The following is a 19,044-nucleotide window of genomic DNA, read 5'->3' as shown; positions in this document are numbered from 1 at the left end:
TTTATTGTACATATTATATAAATCGTTCATAAGAATATTGTATCAGGTTCTGATGACTTCAGTGGACAGACTCTTAAGGTTTAGGTGAACGAAACAGCATTTAGTTGCATTCTTGTATGCGGACTAACAGCATTTATCTTTTTTGTTGATTTGACCTTTGTAGTCAGCGTTTTACTGTGAAAATCTTTTAACCAAGTTTTTTCTCTAATAGTGTACCTTAATCTACTTAAAAGATATTCTTAAAAGTGGATGGATATCAAAGTAGAAAGTACAAAAAAATTGGAATTGTAGTTGTCATCCTTCATTAAATCTGAACTGCCTGTTCAGGTAGATATTAAATATTTCAGGGCACTATTCAAAAAGATAAGAGAGTTTTTCCCAGTACTCTGGTCACAATCCCCCAAATAAAATTATCCGCGACTGTTTGTTAGACATTGCTTTCTTTGTACACATTGGCTGCCTCAATTCACCCACAAAATACACTGATTTTACTTTCTTAACAGCAAATTACATTTGTAAAGCGCCTTTTATGTCGGGAGGACCTTCGGGAGGAAGGTCCAAGGATCTGGACCCGAGCTGGGGGTTGGGATGAGGGGGTGGAGGACAGAGAGGGTAGCGGTAGAAGGGCGTCCAAATGAGTTGTCAGAGCAGGGGATCTTGATATTGAGATATGCCTTGAAGGAGGCAAGGGAGGGAGCAAGGAATTCCAAAGGATGGCGGCAGAGAGGCTGACATCCCGACCGCTGATGTGGAGTAGGCTGGAACCTGCTGAGCAGACGTAATGGACAGGTTGATATGGGGTTAGCAGGTCGCAGAGGTAGGAAGGAGCAAGGCTGTCGAGGGCTTGAAGGCGAGAAAGAAGATTTTGAACTCTGTCCTCTGGGTGATGGTGATAGGGTCACGGAGCCTGGTGCAGGAGAGGACACGAGCCTCAGAGTTCTGGATGATCTGCAGCTTGTGGAGGGAAGAGTTGGGAAGGCCGACAAGCCGGGAGTTGGGCTGTCGTGCCTACATTTTCTGTGGTATTCAGTCATTGGGTAATACATATCATGCAGTGTGTTTTTAACACATTTAGGGAATTGAGGAAGAATGCTCGCAACATAAAACTACCGTTGTTGTGCACTTACTAGTACAGGATTTTGAAAAGCTATACATAACAGCAGTCCAAACTTAATAGCTAGCTGAGTAAACTGATCTTAAAAAAAACTAATCCTATTTTTTTTCTTCTTGATTCATTTCTGTTCCTAAGCTCCTCAATTCCTTCACAGTGAACAATCTTTGATAGATGACTGGAACTCCAGAGGTCTGACTTTCCCCAGGGATGCTTCATGAATTGTTCCATACGGCACAAGATGAAGGGAAATGTTCAGAAATTTCCTGAGTGGGAATGGCCTTGCCAATGGCAGCTAAGTGCTGGTTAATGATGCGCCTATGGAAAAAAATGTGATTATAAAATAAATCAGACAGTAAAGAATGCTTCACTGTCAATGAGAAGCAAATTTGTAGTGATTTGGGGAAGCTAGTTAGTCTCAAGCATATATTTTCTGTTAGAATACATGGATTTTGAAAGCTATATGCACTTGAATAAAAATGTTGAAGTTTGTTTCCCAGAAGTTTAGTAGATGTCCGATTTAAACTCACAGAATACTCCAGCTCAAAAGCTGGCCATTCAACCCTTCAAGCTATTCTGTGCTGGTGTTTTTCTCTACATAAACCAATTGTATCTAATTCTCCAGCTTTTCTCCCATTCGCTTTAATATTTAGAGAATTTCACATGCCATGCATTTTTTTTGTGTGTGTATGTGTATATATATCTTTAACCTTCCCTTTATGTGATAATAATAATGGTAATCCTTGCATTGTATTACAGTGCCTCATCTTAAACTTAGGCCACTTCTTGAATTTGTGCCCTTGACATGTAAATCAAAAAGACTAAATATCTACATATCAGTACAATGTACAGGTATTGATAAACTGAGATCTAGATGTCTTATCTGTTGTCCAGGACCATTTGTATTTGAGTTGAGACCAGTGAATAGATTAGTCCTACTTCAGAGTAAATCAGAACTGCTGCTTTATCTTGAAGCATTTAGCTATGGCTCAGAAAAAACTCAATAAGCTTTAACAATGGAGGGCATTGTGAGTGGAAAGATATTGAAATTAACGTTGGGATGAAGGTAGCCATCCATACCAATTGTGCAAGATTACTCTTCAAAACTGAAATTTCAGCTCCAAAGTCCTTGGCAACAAACTGAGCTCTCGGGTTTTGTTGACATAAATAATAAAAAAAGATTAAAAATTCAATATTGGCAAGAGGGAACACTTCAATCTCAAAGATCCACTTTAGATTACAAATAACGTGGTCTTTCTGAGATCCATTACTATTCTGATTGCAGTGCAACACTGAGGAATCCATTAATGAAATTCTGTGTAACCAATTCAGTGTAGTGCTGAGGTTAGCAAATCAAATTTTAGTAATTTGGCATAACAATTCTTTATATTTGGCAATCTGTAAGTAAACAGAATATTCAACAAAATAAAATGTTGCCAATTGGTTTTTTTTATATGGTCCTATACATTAGAGATAGAAGGAGTAAATGGAGATGTGCATTTGGGCTCACATTTAGTGCTGATCATGAATTAGAAGTGAACTGAGTAGGTTTTCATGGGATCTGAATATTTTGTACTATAAGGCTCAAAATTATTTGGCATGTGTGCGCATCAGTATCAAGTGAGAGATTTCATAGTACAGATAAAATCAATGGCAGTAGGTTCATCCCATAAATTGTCATCGCTGAATAGAACTATGAACAATTAGACTGTTACGATCAGGGTAGTCTACTGTGTTCATTGAGATTAGTTTGAAGAGTGTTAAGTGCTTTTAGGTTGTAACATAGTTATATATAGATATATAAATGTCAGTTACAGTTTATGGAGGTACGAAAAAGTATGAATTGTTTACTCAAGACCTTTTATTTGCAGGCTCGCTAAGGGTGATGCGACAGCTTTTCTACCAATCATGAACTACGCCTTCACTTCTTACTCCACTCATTTGACTGAGCAGCTTGTGGCAAATGGAGTGGAACTTGCAGGAAAAAATGACCTGCGATTTATTGAAGCTGTTTATAAGGTACATTTTTTTGATGGTTTGCCCATTCAATTATTGAAATTCTAAATTGATAAAGAACTGCTACTTTTTAATTTAATTTTTTGTCGTCACTAATAATCAAATTGTGATTATTATTAAATTGTCACACATCTCCAGTTTTAAGAATTGGTGGTGTGGAATGGAGATAGGGGTGCACAAGAATGAAAGCATTCCTTTAATTCAATTTCAGCAGCTGAGTCGTGTGTCTATAGACATTCATAATTAGGGATACATTGATGGATTATTTGTGAAAAAGACGAGCATCCTGATACAACAACAACTTACATTTATATAGCGCCCTTCACGCCGGGTGGCGTTCCAGAGTGCTTAGAGGCAGGATGAGTGCTGTGCAACTCTGATCCCTCAGAGTTGCACAGCTCTACCCAAAGACAGACAGATACAGTATATCTCATTTTGTTGACAGGTCTTAGAATCATAGAATTATATAGCACAGAAGGAGGCCATTTGGCCCATCGTGTCTGTGCTGGCTCTTTGAAAAGAACTATCCAATTCAATCCCACTCCCCCGCACTCTCCCCATAGCCCTGCAAACGTGTCCTCCGCAAATAATTATCTACTTCTCTTAAAAGTTGTTATCGGATCGGCTTCCACCACCCTGTCAGGCAATGCATTCCAGATCCGAACAACTCACTGTGTGAAACAATTTCTCCTCACCTCCCCTCTGTTTCCTTTGACAACTATTTTAAATTGGTTCCCTTGGGTTACTGACCCACCCACCAGTGGAAATAATTTCTCCTTGTTCACCCTATCGAATACCCTCTTAATTTTGAAAACTTCTATTAGAATAGCCCTAGCTTCTCTATCCTCTCCTCGTAACTGAAGTCCCTCATTCCTGGTACCATCCCGGAAAATCTCCTTTGCTCCCTCTCCAATGTGTTAGCCTGGATGAGTTGGTAGCATGTTCATCTCTGGTCACAAGATTTTGGATTCAAGCCCCAGGTTGGGACTCGTGTTCTAGACACTAATACAGTGCTGGGGGATTGGTGCATTCCTGTGGGTGCCATCCTTTGGATGTCAAAGTCCCCCCTGTTAGTTCAGGTAGACATTAAAGATCCCATGACACCATTTGAGTGGCAAAGAGACCTTATTGATGTTCAACTCCCTCCCAATGAGAGAATGTGTATGTCAACTTGGAACAAATTGATTTCAGCTGCAAGGGAAAATGGGGGAGATGTCAAGAATGCACTTTGGATGTAGGAAATTATGGTTCCTTATTCATGCTGCTGGATAATCAACTTATCCTCCCTTAATATTTGAACTCACTTTCAGCGATTAGGAGGGAGTAGTAAAGCATAGTTATATTTCCCTGTTCAGAAACCACTGTTACTGTCACTGAGTAGATCTCTGGACATACACAAATCTCTTTTAACAGATGGACCTGACAAGAAATTTTAAGGATTTCTTTCAATAGAAGTCTTCTACAGAGGCAAACTGCAGCAGTTGAAATCGCTCACCTGGCAAAACTGCCTTGAATACAAATCGTTTCGCTGAACTCCCTGAAGCCTAAAATTCACTCATTAGTGAGCAGCGACATTTAGATTGCATTTTATGCTTCAGCCAATGTGAAATTGACTTTAAATTTTAATATATAAGGTGCAAAAAGGGGGAAAAAGCCTGTGCTGAAGGGATTTGGGGGAAAGGAGGGAGAACCTGATGATAAAAGGTATTTTGGGGGGCTGGCAGAACAATTTATTTCTCAATCTGAGGAATCAGATTATTTATTATTTTTTGCACTACCAGCTTTACTTTGATTTTAATTTATTGTACAGCATTTTTTTTGTGGAGGGACTGCATCTGGGTGTGAGGGAAGGTAGAGCAAATGGATATTACGGTTTGGGATATTAATGTTTAAGTTGAAAGGAGGTTATTTACAGCTTTGCGTAGAAAAAATAATAAATGTGAAGTGTTGTGGAAGTAGAAACTAGATATTTTTTATGTTACCCCATCATTGGAATTTAGCAGTGAGCTTCAGAAGTGACCTAAGGTACTCCATCCAACATTTGTGCATATTTTTAAAGCATTTAGGAACTGTAGTGTAACTTGGCACTGAGTTANTTTTTTCAAATAACACTATCTGTCCAAAATAGTTCTATGTTTAAATGTTATGTCTGAAAATTGGGATCATTTAGCACTGAGGATTTTAGTAAAATTAACATTGTTAATGGAGACGAGCAAACTTTCATCTCTTAAAGGTTATATGTGTCTGAGTTAAACTGAACACACATGTTTTTCTTTTGATTACTAATGTGCGCTGTTTCAGAACAGAGTGCTCTTATGAGTATCCAAGTCTGAGGCTTGTTTAACTTGAATACGTTTACACAGGCTATTGCCTTTATCCCTTATTGGCAAAGTCGTTTTTCAGGGTTTTACAGACAAATTTGTCAAAATATACTCAAATCATGAGATACTGGGTGCTTTTAACTTTGAGTCATTCATGGCCTCAATATCAAATGATAAAATTATGCTTCCACAAGTAAAAGCTTTTAGACTTTCATTTGTGAAGGGTTACAGGCACAGACAGTTTTTGTCAGAATTCTCAAAATCACAGAAAATTGGGAAAGATGTTTGTCTTTCTTGTGTGCATTTACGTCCCATTGTGCTTATGTGTGTGTATACTGAACTGAATATGTTGGACTCATACTAAGAGCTTTTAAAAATAGATCTCAGAAATACTTTTATTCATTTACAAGTAGTTTTAGATTATTGTTGATGCCATCTTTAACAACCTCTTACTAGTCTAATATTCAACATGTACAACATTGAGTGCTATGACTTGTACAAACACAGTGAGCAATTTCCACAGTTTCATAAAATGAAACCTGCATTTGTTACAACATAGCATTACTTTACATAGGCATAGTACAGTATTGGCATCATTTTATAATTGGCGTGAAATATGCATTGGGATTATACTTAACCTGATTTATTCCTCTCCAACAGTGCACAGCAACTAGTTCTCATCTTTCCAGAATATTAACCTTATTGTATTCCCATTACATAGGAAACTGTTTCTTAAGTGAGTCAGGTGTCTTTGCCTCAACCATACCACCTGGTACCCTATACCATCTGTTAATCATCCGTGGTGTAGTCTTTTCCGGATTGATGTAAATAAATAGATTAAGTTCAAAATAGTTATTTCATTCGTTAGGTTCTTCTATATTTAAAATAAGAAATATGTGCATTAATAATAATATTATTATTATGTGCATTAAATGTAGATATTCTAATTTTAGTAGAATCTTTCCTGGTCAAGTGCTTATCTTTAGATTGTAATATTGCCTTTTCTTAATGTTTATTTACTAGGTACTACGAGACCAGTTCCAGTATAAACCAGTGCTCTCAAAGGACCAATTTCTACATTGTGGGTTTGCAGAACGAAAGATACAGATTTTGTGTGATATAATCAATATTGTGACAAACCGACACAAGGAAATGGACGGTTTCAACAAGGTATTTGTTCATAATCATTTAAATCCTTATATTTCATCCATAGTGAAGCCTATCTGAGAGTGATTACAAGATTATAATCAGGCCGAGGCATTTGGAAGGCTTTTCATATTACTGTTTATCAAATATAGGAAAAGAGTAATGCAATAAAATGTTCTACTAAACAGAAAGTCTTTAGACTGATAAATTGCAATGTGTAACATGTCTTCTTAACCTGTTGTGGTATCTGCAGAGATTCTTTAACCTCTTAGTTGTCAATTTTTCTAACCTTTTACTATGCAAACTGTGAACTCAAAAATAATTCAATGGTACACTAATAATGGATGTTAAATTTATATTAATAAAAAAGCCTTACATTAATATAGTGCCTTTTACGTCAAGAGGATTAACAGGATTTTACTGTAAAGTGAGGTGACTTTGTGTGTTGTTGGCAAACCTGGCAGCCCAATTTGCGTACAGCATTGTCCCACAAAGTTATATTTCCATCACCAAATTTCATTTTAATTTTGTGTGAATTTTGTACATTGCTGATGAGTAAAAATTGCTGGACAAGATAACTGATTGTACAGAAAAATAGGTTAACTGAAATTAGTTACCACCCCTGAGGCACTGAGGTGAGTAACTATATCAGTTTAGTACGCCTCTTACTTGATGTGTATAATAGTGGCTTACCAGTTCTTGGCCGGCCAACATTTCTTTTCCACAAAGTAAGTGCACCTTCTGCTGGTTAATTCATGGAACAGCATCCTAAGTCTTGCTAGATTCATTTGGCTTTCTGAGATGTTTGTAGGCTTGAAGATCCTATCGGAAATGTAAATCAACTAATATTCATTTCTTTAACCTGTTTGAAATTTGTAAAGAAATACAAATGATTGCAGTTAATATCCCAATTGTAATATTTGGGTTTCAGAAATAAACCTGCTATCCAGTTTTGTTTGTGTAGTTGTTGAAGTTTAGCATCTGTAATGCATTCAGTAAATTGCATCCATGTGCAGCAGGGTTAAGTGCAGATTGAAAAAAAAATTATTCAAATACTAAATGCAAAATTAAAACTTAATTCAACAGCAGCTTAGAAGTCAGAGAGCTTTCTGGAACAATTCTGACCATAACTCAATGTGGCTAAAAAATAATTTCTTCTATAAGTGTTTGTGTTACTTGGTCCTTCCCGCTAGATAAAGCACTTCATAATGTAAACTGCATCTCCAGCAGGGAACCCATTCATGTCATATTAACTCCCAAAATCTGCCTCCAAGCCATCTTAAGTCGGAGCCGAGGTCTTGCAAGTTGGGATGACATACATGAGATTCCTTGTTGGAGTCTTCCTCAAGGTCATTATTACCATCACAAGGCACCAGTAACATTAATGCTTTCCTGGACCACTAAACCCATTTGTTCAGCTATGCCCCAGTGCTTCCACATTTATAATGATGGATTCATTCTTCATTCCAAAGTGTCTTACTTCACACTTTGTTATATTGAACTATTATTTGCCTAATGTTATCTAAATTCCTCCTGCCTAGTTATCTGTTGAAAACAAATTGTTTGCACTGTTAAGTGCTTGCCTGTGTGTTTGTGACTTGTAGGAAGAATGCAATAGAGATGTAAGCAAATATTGAAAGTGAGAGAATATAAGAGTGTGGAAATGAGAGTAGGATCACCAAGCAGACAGCGAACTTTTCTTGCATTCTGTTCGAGTAAGAAGGAGCATTAGAAGACCCTCCCTAGATATCAGAGTGAAAATTTAATCTTGGACATACCTGGGCTTTATTGAGTTGTATGAAAGGGGACACCAATAGAGAAGATTCAAAAATTCCATTTGAGATCAATGGAGCTTTTAAAGCTAAGAAATGTTGTAGGAGATAGGAGCTCAGAGTAGACCCATCAAAGATAAGAAGTAGCAGCTATTGGTTAGACTTCATTGATGAATGAAGAAATCTTCTTTGAGGAACTGGAAAAATAGATTGTCATTGTTCTATAAAAGGGCATAGAAAAAATTGAGGTTTAGATATAAGTAGCCATTTAATTGTGAGGAGAACAGCTTGTGAAGCTGATGAATAGCAATGTACCAAGAATTGATGAGCTGTAGAAAAGAAATGTTTTCTAATTTTTAGATCAAGTTACAACCAAAGAAAAAAACACATTTTATAAAGCCAAAGAGTGAAGGATTACTTCCCAAAGTTGTACCACCTGAACAAAATGTTACGGTAAGTAGCAGAGTCTGCTCTGTATAGCATGACATTATACTATGTTATGCCTGAACTTTAGCCTGTATCTAAACTCATAGATTTAATAAATGAAATTCAGAGGAATTTTTTTTATCAAAAAACTAGTAATTATCAACATCAACAAATTGCATTTATATAGCACCTTTCACATTGGGAGGACGTCCCAGGGCGTCTTGAAGGTCAATGCAGGTCTTGAGATGGACTTTAAAGGAGGCAAGGGAGGGGACAGGTATCAGTTATTTATCAACTATTTGTTATCAATTAATTAATGAAAACCAGGTTAAAAAAAGTTATTGTCTTCTGCCTGTATATGGGAGTGGGGTGGGGGCGGGGGAGGAGAGGAGGTTAAGGGAAAGTAGATGAAAGTACAATTGAACAGAAAGGTTGTTAAATGGAATTTGATAAGCCTTAAGGTGTGAGAGGGAGGGATTCTGCAAGGAGGAGGGATTCTGGGACAGAGTTCCAGAGCGCAGGGGGTGTGAAGCAGCCTGATCTTTGCTGAGCGGCTGGAGCAATAGGGTTCTAGGAGGCTGCGTAAGTATTATGGGGCCGGGCCACGGAGATGGGGAGCCAGTAGAGCCTAGTGAGGGTGGGGTGATCAGCTATCTGAACCTGATGTGGGAGACGACATGGACTGCAGAGTTCTGAGTGGTTTATGTGCCATGGGATATTCTGCTGATGTGAAAGGCGCTATATAAATGTGAAGTGTATTGTGTTGTCTTCAGCTTACGTGGGGAGAAGCTGTGGAGTCAGGTGAGCCAGGCATTCGAGTAATCAAGTCTGGAGGTGATGAGGGTCTCAGTAAATGTAGGAGATGTAGTGGCAGCGCCGGGCCACATTGCAGAGGTAAGGGAAAACAGAGCTAATAAGAACGTGGATGTAAGGTTTAAAGGTGCAAGTTGGTTTGAGCCAAGATTTGGGGATCTATGAGTGTATTGATGAAGTCTAACTAGTTAAAATCATAGCTAGACCTGCTGCCTTAGGAACGATATGACTGAGGCTACCACAGAAGATTGACTTAATTTTTGATATTCTGTTGTGAAGCACACCATCCTGAAGCTAGTTCACCCCCAAGGAGACCCTCGCGTACCCTCCTTCCCCAGGAAAATAGTCACCAGTTGGTCATTTGACATTTAGCAAGTGCAAGTTTCAGCTCACTGGGTTGATAGAAATTACCAGGGTTGTCCTAGAGAGCATTTTCGCAATCTTTTTGCTCACAGCTCAGATACTTTTACCTATGCATTGAGGAATATCACCATGATGTCATGTAATTATAAAAAGCAGAGAATAATGCTTTGAATTTGTATTTAGATAAAACCGTTGGTAGAACGACATTTAGGCAATGAAGCTTTGCAAACCAATTTATGCAGTCCTGAAATTGAGGTTACTGAAGACAATTCTGTGAATTTGAATGAATTCATCAAAGAAACTACTTGCAAATGTGAAGTAAGTTTTTAGACTCTTGGTAGGTAATCTTTTCTTTCACAGTGAAACGTTTCATTACATTCTGTTTAGAACTTTTTTTTTAAATCCTGTTTTAAATTGCTTGATGTTTTTATACATAAGATACAATGCTTTGTACCCATTTAGCACACAACAATTACAATGAACCTTGGTTATATATTATACATTGTGTGTGTGTGTATGTTTATACACATAGGTAGTATTAACTCTGAATTTTCTCCATGTTGAGAAGTGAATATGCACATTGTATAATGTTCATTAAAAAATACAAGAAATTGAGGGAGCAGGAGCATGTTCTCATAGCTCTCTATGTTAAATATTTAAAAAGGACTAATTTGCAGGGGTATGAGGAAAAGACTGATAATTAGGACCAAATGGCGATGGCTTTCAAACCGCCAGTACAAACATGATGGGTCAAGTGGCCTTTATGCTGTAAGATTCTATGGTCCTAGTCTATTTAATAATCCTTGCATTTGATATAGTGCTTTTCACATCTTCTAGACGTCTCAAAGAGCTTCACAGAATATGGAATGCTGTAAAGTGAATTGACTGTATATTTGTGGGCAAACCGCGGCAGCCAATTGCGCACAGCAGTGACTCACAAACAGGCGTGGATTGAAAATAACCAATGTATTATTGTTTTTTGTTCTGGAGGGATTATTATCAGGTGTGTGGAGTAAGGAAACTTGCCCAAAGTTTCACCCTGCCTGGAATTGAACCCTGGTGTCTCACTTGCAAGGCGGGTGCTCTAACCACTGAGCTACAGGACTTGTATCACAAAATACAATTGAACCTGGTTATAAGGTAGAAATTGGGGTTCATTAAATCACAACCAGCCTTATAACAGAGACACTATGGTTGGTCAGTGCAACTGTCATACACATTGAGATATTTACCTCTAATAAAACAGGAATTCATCAGTGAAACTCAATAAAGCTAAAATTTTACAACTTTGTGAATGCTTCAACACAATCCGTATTTATTGAAAAAGTGGCATGACATGTCTATGGATATGATTTCAAGTATGAAGTGGTTAGTCAATTACATTTATCTTGCAATTTTCTATAATTTTTGCTTAACATGCTCTTTCCGTAACTTGATAGAACTTGTTAAAGGACGGCACCTATTGTAGAGGCAGTAGTTATGTTGAAATCTGCTATTATATATTTTTTCTGATGTGCACGACAGTTGCGCTGACCAACTATCGTGTCTCTGTTATAAGGCTGGTTGTGATTTAATGAACCCCAGTTGCTACCTTATACCAGGTTCAATTGTATTTTGTGATATAATTTAAATGATTCTGATTGTATTCAGATGCCTGATGGGGGAAGTAGAGGAGTTCAGACTTCAACTGCAGATGGACTTGACCCATTGCTTCTATTAAACAAAACTATTGTCATAATTGTTTTGTTAAATTTGGTATCTCTTTCTGAACTGATTGTCACAGGAATCAAACTGCCATTCAGAGATTGAAATGCTGAAGTGTCAGATTGCTGAATGCCAAGAGAAGCTCAAGGTACTGGATGTGGTACAAAGTAAGTTGCAGACTTTAGAACGTGAAACAGAAGGAAAGGTGATCATAGATGAGAAGGACTGGAACAATCTGATGAGCCGTGTTATTCTGTTAGAAACTGAGCTGATGCTCCGTTCAAAAAAGGCAAGTTGAAATTCTTTTTAATGACTTAAGGAAATGCTGGAGTCTGTTTTCTTATTTGAAAAGTATCTTTATTGAGATCAAAAAACGTTTCTTTACATAAAAGATTTGAAAATGTGGAATGCACTGGCGCAGAAGATCATAAATGCAAAAGCTAGGATGTAATAAAATGGTCAATAGACTTGATGAATTAAATGGTCTATTCCTGTTCTTATTTCAAAGTAATTAGTTGAGCCATTCAAAAGGAAAAAAGAATTGAAATGAATTTGAAGTTATTTTACAACAAAGTTTGAAAGCAGAAGTGAACCACAAGAAGAAAAATGTTTCAACAGTGAATCATTTTATTTTTATCTCTAGAGCACTTATTCTTCTGATTTCCCTGTCACGAATGAAGAATGTTCTTCCAGCAGCATGGCGAACCATAATTTTACAGGTAAATCTAGCGCAAAAGCCAAAAGCTGTCACAACAATGCTGTTGCCATGGGAAGTCTAGAGTGACTCTTTTGTATCTCCCAGAGATTGAATTGAAAGCGGTAGTGGCATATTGACCCATTGGACTGAGTATTATTCCATATATTTTTCGATATCAACCTGTCCGCTCCGTCCGTTAAGCAGGCTGTGGCCTGCTCCATGACCCCCACCTGGCCTGCCTGACCATCGGCGTTCGGATCTTCAGCCTTTCTGCCCCCACTCTTTGGAACTCCATCCCCCAATCCCTTTGCCTCCCTCCCTTGCCTCGTTCAAGGCACGTCTCAAAACCCCCCTCTTCGACCGCAGCTTTGTCCACCCTCCCCGATCCTGACCCTCAGCTCGGGTCCAAATTCCTGATTGTCCAGCACCTTGGGACGTCCTCCTGACATGAAAGGTGCTATACAAATGTAATTTTGTGTTGTATATAGCAAGACTTGTAAAAAGGACAGAATGTGAATTGTTAGGAAATATCTTGTATTTATATAGTGCTCTTCGTGCAGGGCAAAGTCTCAGAGCAATTACATTTATTTATCTAAAAATGTATTTGAGGAAATGTATTTATTCCTTACTCCACAAGCCTAATAATAATCCCTCCAAAGCAAAAAAAAAAAAAAAAATTGGTCATTTTCAATCCATGACTATTTGTGGGACATTGCTGTGCCCAATTGGCTGCTGCATTTCGTCCACAACTGTACAATCAATTCACTTTATAGCATATTCTGTGAAGCGCTTTGAGACATCTAGAAGACGTGAAAAGCGTTATATCAAATACAAGGATTATTATTTTATTATTTATCTAGATACAAATTCCAAAAACAGTAAGGAGAAATTAAGAAATAATGCATGATTTTAGAGAGTCCATGATTATCTCTTTGTTTACTTGGTTTGTTGAACAGTATACATCTTTTTTTATATTACTTAGATTCTGTTTCTTAATTGGTGCTGTATTTCAATGTGGGTGTTCATAGTGTGCGAGTGCACTATGCGCAGGAAGTACCGTTGATGTCACATCCTGTGTACTGCACATGTCTACTGATGTTATTTTGTACAGGAAGTGAATTCACAATCCAGAAGCGCTGACTGGTGGCTATTTTTAAACACCCTGTTATAATTTTGAGTTTATCACCCCCAACCACCAGGATAGAACAGTACACCTTTAACTATACACCTTTAATGATATATATTTTCAATAAAAAAGATGCAGTGTGCAACAAACAACGAAATTATATCCTCTGTAACGGCTGTGACAATAGCCATTAAGAAATATTTATGTTGAAGACTTTTCAAATTAACTTTCTTCAAATTCCTAAGATTTGCTCAATCTTGCTCAGGTTGTAAACACGCAAGCAAGTATATGAAGATAATAAATAATCCTCGCATTTGATATAGCGCCTTATTGCATCGTTGAAATGTCTCGAAGCGCTTTGCAGAATATATTGTGAAGTGGATTGACTGTATTTTATGAGTGCCATGTGGTAGCCAATTGTGCACGGCAGTTATTTTAAAATTAAATTCTTTTTAATGAGTCAGTGATACAAAATATTAACTGGCCATTTTATGTATATTTTTCTCCACCACGTCGTCCTTCCTCCTAAAACATGTTCTGTGTCGACAGCCCTTTGTGCAAATGTCGATTCTTTTTCTTGTAACTTGAGCAGTGAATTGTGTGCATTTCCACCATGTAGAATAGGATGGTTGAGCGTAGTGGCTGTCTTCTCGCAGTATTCACACAAACGCACGTATCCAAATATACATTCATGCGCTCCAGGATGCTACCCCGTGTGAAGGGTGCTATATAAATGCAAGTTGTTGTTGCTGTATGCCAGATCTCATCTAATATAGTCTACAGCAACATCACATTTATATAGTGCATATCACCTAGGAAGGGAGGTCCCAAGGAGCTGGACAGTTAAGGGTTTGGCCTTCTTAACTGTCTTGATTAACTCAGTACAGATTTAGGATTAAACCAGCTTTCTGTATCACTTAGACACACCCTCTTTATTATGTTTAAGATTCATTTTATAGTCCATAAATTATAATGTTCATGTGCTTTTAATACTGAGTCTGTAGACCTCTTCACATCAAGGAATTGCAGAACTTGTCATCCATTGGAATGATTTAGACTTCAGTAATATGTCATTACTGGCTCAAGGGATGATAAACCTGGAATTCTGCAGATAATCTCATTTAGCAATGCAGTCTGGAGTTGGGGGAAGGGAAAATCAAACCAGTTTGATCTTTAAATATTAGCAAAAGATGCAATTTAAATTTATTAGTGAGGTTCAGCTATAGCATTTGGATTTCTAAACCATGTCTACTATACTGTTACTTTGCACTTTTCATAACAATTCCTGTTATGTGACCCTGTGTAGGTGTAGAGAAAGGCTAAGGAGACAAAACATGAATTTTTTTGCAGATGGAGAGAAAAGAGTTGAGACGCCACAGAGTATTCTCTATCATTCATCTGGTTACACCTCGCTTCTATCAGCAGATGAATCACCCAAGGCAATGAACATCAATTTACTAGGTTTGACAGAAAGCTCGAAGGTAAGAAAAGTTTACGAAGGTTTCTCTTCATTCTTTCAAGGTCACAAGAGTGCAATAACATTAAATATTGTTTTATTCAAGATTTTTATAAAAATTGAGCTGATGATAATTTAAATATTCAGATATATTGATTTGTTTAAAGAAATATTTTATGTTTAACTTTTTTTGAAAATAACTCATTCTTTCAGTTGTCAGCTTTGTCAGTTCCTTGCTCACAAGACAATCATTGAAGTTATCCTTGTGCTTGGATCCATATAGACAATAAGCTACTACTTTTTTAAAAACAAAAATACATTCACAATAGTTTATATGAATTTAAAATTAACCGCCTTTTAAGCCTATTTTTTAATCAATATATTAAAGCCAGAATAGTTTTTGTTAAAAAAATGGGGTAAAAAATGTAGTGTGTGACGTGATCACACTGTGGGACATTCAATAATAGCAAATTATATTTGTATAGCGCCTTTCACGTCAGGAGGACGTCCCAGGGCTCTGGATGTCCCATTCCACTCTAAATAGCATCTGCAGTGGGACAACAATCCTCCTCCTCATTAAAATGATTTTGACCAAAAGCTGGTTTCTAAAGCTATTGAGCTGGCCAATGTCACCTTTGATCTTGTCACCATGCAACTCCTAACAATTCAATGGCACTTCAGGGAATTCTCCATTGGGATGATTTTATGTTGTATTTTACAGAAAGAAGCAATGCAGCATACGGTGGATAGGATAAGCAAAATGTAAGTATTTTTTACTTAGATGTTTAAATTGGAAGCTGCTGCATGCATGCAATTTTGTGCTTTTACCCATAATTATAAATGAGGAAAAGATTCAGTAAGCGATTTTCTAAGAGTATTGTCGTTGTTTGCTGTTTAGAAACGTATGTTTGGATAGCAACCAATTCTTGTAGGAAAAGGGGGTAAAGGAAAAGCGGACTTGGGCCTTCTTACTGTATTTTCTATGTTTCTGAGTGAGTCAATGAAGGATATATTCAGATAAGCCATAGGAGCAATTTAGCAAAGTCTGCTTTTGTCATCTTGGGAATCATACACACTGACTGTTATTTCAAAACCTTTGTTGTGTGAAAAGAATATATAAAATTCTGTGGTTGCAGTATTGTAATCTGTTGAATCTTCATCAAGTAAATATAGTAACCTGAGTCATTGAGCGTTCCCATTCTGTAGCAAAGAATACAAAACAAAACAAAAAAAATTTGGTCACTTCAATTCACGACTGTTTGTAGGACACTGCTGTGCGCAATTGGCTCCTGCGTTTTGCCCACAAGTATACAGTCAATTCACTTTACAGAATATTCTGAGATGACTATAAGACGTGAAAAGCGCTATATCAAATGCAAGGATTATTATTATAGACTTACTGTGGAAGAAGTTACTGAGCTGGCCTAGAGACCGAAAGCTTTTGTTGCTAACTGCTAAGTGATTTCTTTGTCATTTTGCTTTTAAATCTTTTCAAATTTAAATACAATCTCACCCTTTCTGTAGTGTCTAATTATTACCAATTGATGGCACAGATTTCTGTACCGCAATATTTTAGTATCTTGCTCATGCAACTGTGTAATACATTCTCAGTCTTGCCACAGCATCACCCAGTCCCAGGAATCTTGTACCACATAATTCAGTTCAGATGTTTATGACCTTTTTATCCCTTGGTAATAACCTGGTATGAGGATACCAAGCTTCAAATAAGTACGTTCTGCTGGTCTCAGTTTCCCAGTGGAATTTGTGTTCAGTTTTTGGATGATATGTTGGATGATGATGGCCAGTTCCTGGAAGAAATGTTCTAATAAAGTAGTATTAATCGATTTTTTTTTAATTCCAGGATTGAAGAAACTTCAGATTTGTTGAAGTGTACAGAAAATCCTCTTTAAACTGTCATAATATTGTGAAGGTGCGACACCAAAACATTGTATGGATCTTAATGTATTTATGCTGAAGTATTTCTGTTGATAAATAATGATATATATATATAGGTTTGTATTGTATATATTATGACATTTTGATTGTTCTTTTTCTTCACCAAACAAATTAATGATACTTTAAAAATGCTGTAAATCAAAACTAATAGAGGTAATTTCAAACAACTCAAAATGATCAAAGTGAAACCAGTGTCAAGTTAGATTCAACCTGTACAAATTATATGACCTGAATAAAGATTAATTTGGTATTTTTCTTCCTTTTGTACAACTTTCCTGTAATAGTTCAGCTATGCAGTTTCAGCACCATCTAGTGTTACATTTTCAGAATACAAAGTACAAAATCATCACAATCTGTACATTGTATTAATTACCTGGGATCTAAAACATTTTTTCCAGTTCAGATTATCTTTTATTTGATGCCCATGTAAAAAAATTTGGATGACCTTTGAGCAGATTAATTTAACTTTCAGTTGTCTCTATGCAATAAACAGATGAGCTCTGGACTTGATTGTAACTTGATTGATTGCAACATTGCCTATCTCCGCCACTACCTCACCCCTCAGGCCACTGAAACTCTTGTTCATACCTTCATCATCTCCAGGCTCGACTATGCAAATGTCCTGCTTGTCGGCCTTCCCAACTCCTCCCTCCACAGGCTGCAGATAATCCAGAACTCTGCAGCCCGTGTCCTCTCCCGCACCAAACTCCGTGACCCCATCTCCTCCATTCTTGCCCGACTCCATTGGCTCCCTATCCTTCAGAGGATCCAGTTCAAGATCCTACAAAGCCCTCCATGGTCTCGCCCCAACCTACCTCTGTGACCTCCTAACACCCTATCAACCCGCCCGTTCCCTCCGCTCAGCTGGCTCCGGCCTGCTCCATGTCCCCCGACCCACCCGCCCCACCATTGGTGAGAGAGCCTTCAGCCACTCTGCCCCCAACCTCTGGAATTGCATTCCCCAGTCACTCCGCCTCGCCCCCGTCTTAGCCTCTTTCAAGTCCTACCTCAAGACCCTCCTTCGACCATGCCATCAGCCAACCCCCTTCCCCTCCCCTCCCTGCCCCCAACCCCAGCTCGGGTCTGAAATACTGTTACTCTGTCCAGCGCCCTGGGACGTCCTCCCAACGTGAAAGGCACTATACAAATGTAATCTTGTTATTGTTGATGGTCAGCTATTTTTATTTCAATTAAAAGAACTAAAAGTTTGTAACATTGTAAACATGTTTCCTCTTTGGCCGCATATTTGTTCATCTTTCCTAGACTTAACTCGGGTGCCAAACCAGGACTGTTATGGTCCTTGGGATGTCCTCCAGATGTGAAAGGTGCTATGTAAATTTGGTGGTGTTATATTGTAATAGGATTTCTAATGCCAAGCTCTACACTGACAAAAACAATTAATATCTTTGATTATTCCAGTATCATAATATTTTTTTGGTTGGATTGCAAGGAACATTAAAATATCCTTTCATGAGTGGGCACTCTGAAACTCAAAGCAATGAAAATACCCTTTTCTATGTCAGTTTTGACCAATAGCACATTGGATGTCCCACTACGTACTAAATAGACTTTTTGAACATCAAAATGATTTCTTCTGTTTTCTTAAGAGCTTTAAATTAGCAAGCCCCAATTTGTATGAAAGACTATTAATGTATCAATGATATTTTAGTATCAGTATTACTGATGTGGTGTAAATCATTTGCAACTACTCGCAAACAGTAGTTTTCCTACCACCTGAAGTAGTAAAGATAATTTATGTGGAAGAGCCCTTGTGTCTATCTCACTGTTCTCTTTTCTTTTGTGGCAAGTTCAACAATTGTCTCTGCCAGTCTTAGATTTCCAAATCAGGATGTGAATTATATATAATATATATTGGGTCTCATTTCCAATCTTTCTTTCTGATTAATAATAATCCCTCCAAAAACCAAAAACAATAATAAATTGGTCATTTTCAATCTACGCCTGTTTGTGGGACATTGCTGTGCGCTATTGGCTGCTGCGTTCGCCCACAAATGTACAGTCAATTCACTTTATAGTGTGTTCTGTGAAGCGCTTTGGGACGTCCTCCCGACGTGAAAAGCGCTGTATCAAATGCAAGGATTATTATTATTAAGTATATTGGAGATAAATATTTGAA

The 19,044-nt window shown here is 37.6% G+C and overlaps 1 protein-coding gene across 2 annotated transcripts; it reads left to right on the top strand.

The window, feature by feature from the left end:
- The first annotated feature begins 1,386 nt into the window (after positions 1-1,386).
- Positions 1,387-17,479, top strand: cep44 (centrosomal protein 44). Of its 2 annotated transcripts, XM_007895945.2 has the most exons (10): positions 1,387-1,443; positions 2,983-3,130; positions 6,472-6,618; positions 8,727-8,819; positions 10,152-10,286; positions 11,752-11,961; positions 12,316-12,391; positions 14,846-14,976; positions 15,673-15,713; positions 16,813-17,479. In XM_007895945.2, the coding sequence occupies exons 1-10, from the start codon at positions 1,388-1,390 to the stop codon at positions 16,859-16,861; spliced, it is 1,086 nt and encodes a 361-aa protein (XP_007894136.2). In that variant the 5' UTR covers position 1,387; the 3' UTR covers positions 16,862-17,479. The 2 variants fall into 2 exon arrangements, with proteins under 2 accessions (XP_007894136.2, XP_042198636.1); XM_042342702.1 differs by lacking the exons at positions 15,673-15,713; positions 16,813-17,479 and having other exon boundaries at positions 14,802-14,914.
- Positions 17,480-19,044: the final 1,565 nt, after the last annotated feature.

The sequence above is a fragment of the Callorhinchus milii genome, unplaced genomic scaffold, assembly GCF_018977255.1.
Source record: "Callorhinchus milii isolate IMCB2004 unplaced genomic scaffold, IMCB_Cmil_1.0 Scaffold1, whole genome shotgun sequence".
In the NCBI taxonomy this organism is placed as follows: domain Eukaryota; kingdom Metazoa; phylum Chordata; class Chondrichthyes; order Chimaeriformes; family Callorhinchidae; genus Callorhinchus; species Callorhinchus milii.
This window is presented reverse-complemented; position numbering and strand designations above follow the sequence as displayed.

Coding starts and splice junctions, on each gene's coding strand:
- cep44 (XM_007895945.2), top strand. CDS start 1,388: ATGGCCTTGCCAATGGCAGCTAAGTGCTGGTTAATGATGCGCCTATGG. Junction 6,619..8,726: donor AAATGGACGGTTTCAACAAG/GTATTTGTTCAT, acceptor TCTAATTTTTAG/ATCAAGTTACAACCAAAGAA. Junction 14,977..15,672: donor GTTTGACAGAAAGCTCGAAG/GTAAGAAAAGTT, acceptor TGTATTTTACAG/AAAGAAGCAATGCAGCATAC.